General features: G+C 63.4%; 1 protein-coding gene across 1 annotated transcript; it reads right to left on the bottom strand.

The window, feature by feature from the left end:
- Positions 1–475: 475 nt before the first annotated feature.
- On the bottom strand, positions 476–3,594 carry LOC311214716 (protocadherin alpha-2-like; the record flags this gene model as incomplete). Its single annotated transcript, XM_084295439.1, has 2 exons — positions 476–511; positions 1,060–3,594. 2 exons carry the CDS (start codon positions 3,592–3,594, stop codon positions 476–478), a joined length of 2,571 nt encoding a protein of 856 aa, XP_084151565.1.
- Positions 3,595–3,966: the final 372 nt, after the last annotated feature.

Consider the following 3,966-nt stretch of genomic DNA (forward strand, 5'->3'; position numbering starts at 1 on the left):
CCTGTCCCGACAGCAGGAGCAGGGCTCCGAGCACAACAGCCATTGGCAGGACCCGCGCTGGGCCCCAGACTCATGTCCTACTGCTGTTCGCACTAGCAGCTCGAGCATCTGACAAACACCGAGATGCCGTGGACCCGGGGGGCTGCACCCGGCTGCCACAACCGATTAAGAGGGGGCGGCCAGGAAATGGGGTGGAGAAGGAAAGGGAGGAGAAGATGGCAAGATTAAAGAGCAAGGACACAGGCAATGAAGAGGGAGAAGATGACGGGGAGGAAGAGGGCAAGATTAAAGAGCTTCAGAATAAGGTCAGGTCCCATTCAGTGCCATTGCCACATTCACCTCCACCAGGTGACACACTTTCCCTTCCCAACACAATGCTCACTCCTACTTTCACAGACCCTTCCCAGCAATGACAGATTTGAAACCTGCAAAACCCTGCCAATGGTCCCATATGCACAGGGACCATCTTGCAGATTCACTGGAAGAACATCAAAGCAGGCCAGTCTGCCTCCTTCAAAAAGAGATGGAATGACAGCTAACATCAATGGGTATTGACTTCATTCTGAGAGATGACAACCCTGTTGGGGAAGGAGTGAGAGACAAACATCATGGCATCGGTGTCAGACGGTGCAATAGCTTTGCAGCATCCTGCATGGATAGAGGACTTTACAGCATCACTTATCCGAATACATGAGGCTAGGACTGTTCAGGTTTTCCAGCTACACAAGATGTTTCCTGAATGGCCCTGAAGAAAACAAAATAACAACTACAGTAGATGTAGCATTCAGCTACTTAAAGGGCTTTCAGTAGTACCGGGTGCACAGTCACAACCAGACCATGTTGGTCCTTCCTGGAATACAGTCCTTGAACAGTCTCCAACAGAAATGCTACACACCAGTAACCAACAAGATTTGCAGAGACCACGTTGTGATGAAACTCCTATTAAAATTACTTCCACAACAACAACATTTCAATGACCATCGTGCCATGAAATATCATTGGAAAACAAAACAGAAGAACTGGTAAAGAAAAAAAATAAAAAAACAAGGGGCAACCTACCGTGCCTGAGGAGTATGGGGAGAGCGAAGGTCCCTTCTCGGCAGAACCGTTTTCTGCCGCGGGGCCGGGCGGCGGCGGGCAGTTGGGGCTGAAAACCATCAGGTCGCTCTTGCCCGCGCCGTCCGCCACGCACAGGCTCCGGCTCTGGCGCTGCGAGTACGACCAGCTGCCCACCTCGCTGGCGCACACCAGCGTCGCCGGCCCGGGCCCCGCCAGCACGGCCGCCCGCGGCGCCCAGCGCGACGCCCCGTACAGCACCACCGCCAGCAGGAACAGGCTCGACACCGCGCAGATGGCCACCACCAGCCACACGTTCGTCGCCGCCGCCGCCGCCGCCGCCGCCGCGCCGCCCTCCGCGCCCGCCGCCGGCCGCAGCCCCGCCCCCGACGACGACGCCCCCGCCCCCGCCGCCGCCGCCGCCGCCGACAGCGCCGCCTCGGCGCCCTCCACCAGCGACACGCTCAGCGTGGCCGTGGCCGAGCGCGACGGCTCCCCGTGGTCCCGCACCACGATCAGCAGCCTCTGCCGCGGGCCGTCCGCCTCCTCCAGCGCCCGCGCCGTGCTCACCTCGCCGCTGTACAGCCCCACGCGGAACGGGCCCTTGCCCCGCGGCTCCCACAGCTCGTAGCGCAGCCACGCGTTGTAGCCCGAGTCCGCGTCCACCGCGCGGATCTTCGCCACCACCTGCCCCGCCGGCGCCCCCCACGCCGCCCACGCCCACAGCGACCCCGGCGCCGACGCCGACGCCGACGCCTCGCCCGCAGCCCAGGGCCCCGGCCCGCCGCCGGCAGGCGGGAGCAGCGCCGGCGCGTTGTCGTTCTCGTCCACCACGAACAGCTGCACCGTGGCGTTGCCGCACAGCGGCGGCTCGCCCGCGTCCACCGCACGCACCTCGAACTGCAGCACCTGCAGCTCCTCGTAGTCCAGGGGCCGCAGCGCCCACAGCCGCCCGCTCTCCGCGTCCACCGACACGTAGCTCGACGCCGGACGCCACCCCGCGCCCGACCCCGCTCCCGACCCCGCGCCCGACCCCGCGCCCGCGCCGCCCTCCGCCACCGAGTAGCTCACGCGCCCGTTGCCCGCCTCGTCCGGGTCCCGCGCCCACAGCCGCGCCAGCTCCGCGCCCGCCGCGTTGTTCTCCCGCGCCAGCACCGTGTACACGGCCTGCGCGAACGCCGGCGCGTTGTCGTTCACGTCCGACACCGGCACCCGCAGCCCGCGGCTGGCGCGCAGCGGCGGCGCCCCGCCGTCCTCCGCCCGCACCTCCACCTCGTACTCCGACACCCGCTCCCGGTCCAGCGCCTCCCGCAGCACCAGCGAGTACGAGCCCGCGAACGTCGCCACCAGCCCGAACGGCGCCGGCGGCCACACCGCGCAGCGCACCCGCCCGTTCGCCCCCGAGTCCCGGTCCGACACGCTCAGCAGCGCCACCACCGTCCCCACCGACGCGTCCTCGGGCACCGGCACCGACAGCGACGTCACCCACACCTCGGGCGCGTTGTCGTTCACGTCCAGCACCTCCAGCATCACGCTGCAGTGCCCTGATAAAGGCGGAACGCCCTTGTCTCTCGCCGCGATTTGTAATTCATAAAAGCGCACTTCTTCAAAGTCCAAAGGTCCTCGCAGACGGATCTCCCCCGTTTGTGCATCAATGCTAAAGACATCTCTCTTGGTAGCAGGAACTAAACTCACGATGCTGAAAGAAAAGTCGTGATTAATTCCCTCGTCCGGGTCGGTGGCTCCCACTTGAGCCACCAACGTTCCCTCTGTCGCGTTCTCCGGCAGCCGCACTCTATACACGGACTGGTTGAACTGGGGCGCGTTGTCGTTCGCATCCAGCACCAACACCAACAGCTCCACCGTGCCTGTCAGTGCCGGTCTGCCCCCGTCAATCGCCGTCAGCACCAGACGGTGCTCAGCCAACGACTCGCGGTCCAGACCTTTCGTCAGCACCAGGAACAGCGACTTCATATTTTCATCTGAAGATTTCACGTCCAAAGCGAAGTGCTCGCTGGGGCTGAGGGTATAGGAGAGCTGCGCGTTGGCTCCGATGTCCGCATCCGAAGCGCCCTCCAGCGGGAAGCGGGAATCGGGAGGCGAGTTTTCCGGTAAACTGAGGTTTACCAGAGAGGCGGGGAAGATCGGGGCATTGTCGTTAATGTCGGTGACCTCCACCTCCACGTGGAAGACGCGCAGCGGCCGCTCCAGCAGCACCTCCAGGCGCAGGGCGCAGGGCGCGCTCTTCCCGCACAGCTCCTCCCGGTCCAGCCGCGAGCTCACCACCAGCGCCCCGCTCGCCCCGCTCACCTCCACGCTCGCCCGCCGGCCCTGCGCCACCAGCCGCAGCCGCCGCGCCTCCGCCTCGCCCGCCTCCAGGCCCAGGTCCTGCGCCAGCCGCCCCACCACCGTGCCGCCCTTGGCTTCCTCCGGCACCGAGTAGCGCACCTGCCCGCCGCCCAGCGCCCAGGCCGCCTGCAGCACCAGCACCCGCACCACAGGCCCCCACCTCAGCCGTGCTGGTCTGCAAACGCCCATTGCTGTCACCAATTTCCTCTTCTCTCCACCATGTAGGTACTGATGTGTATATTTATAGTTTCTGGCTGCACTCGGTATCAGGATCTTCTTGCAATGGCTGCGCGTCCTCTTCCTTGCAGCTCTTTCTGTCATCTGCGTTATTTCTCACGGGTACCGGAAGGTGTTCCCCTCATCCTCCCCCTTTTTCATCATGCGTTTATTATGTCAGAGCGGCATCATGTGGCAGTCTGTAGGTATTGCCTCTTACCGTGCTCCGCATATCGCCCTTAATTAGCTCCGGTTTTGCCATTTTCCATTCCACGCACTTCTGTTTGAGGTTGTTGCCGAGTACTCACCTGCAACGCTTTTCACTGTACTAATTCAGGAAAAGTG

This window comes from Netta rufina (assembly GCF_964035555.1).
Source record: "Netta rufina genome assembly, chromosome: 14".
NCBI lineage: Eukaryota > Metazoa > Chordata > Aves > Anseriformes > Anatidae > Netta > Netta rufina.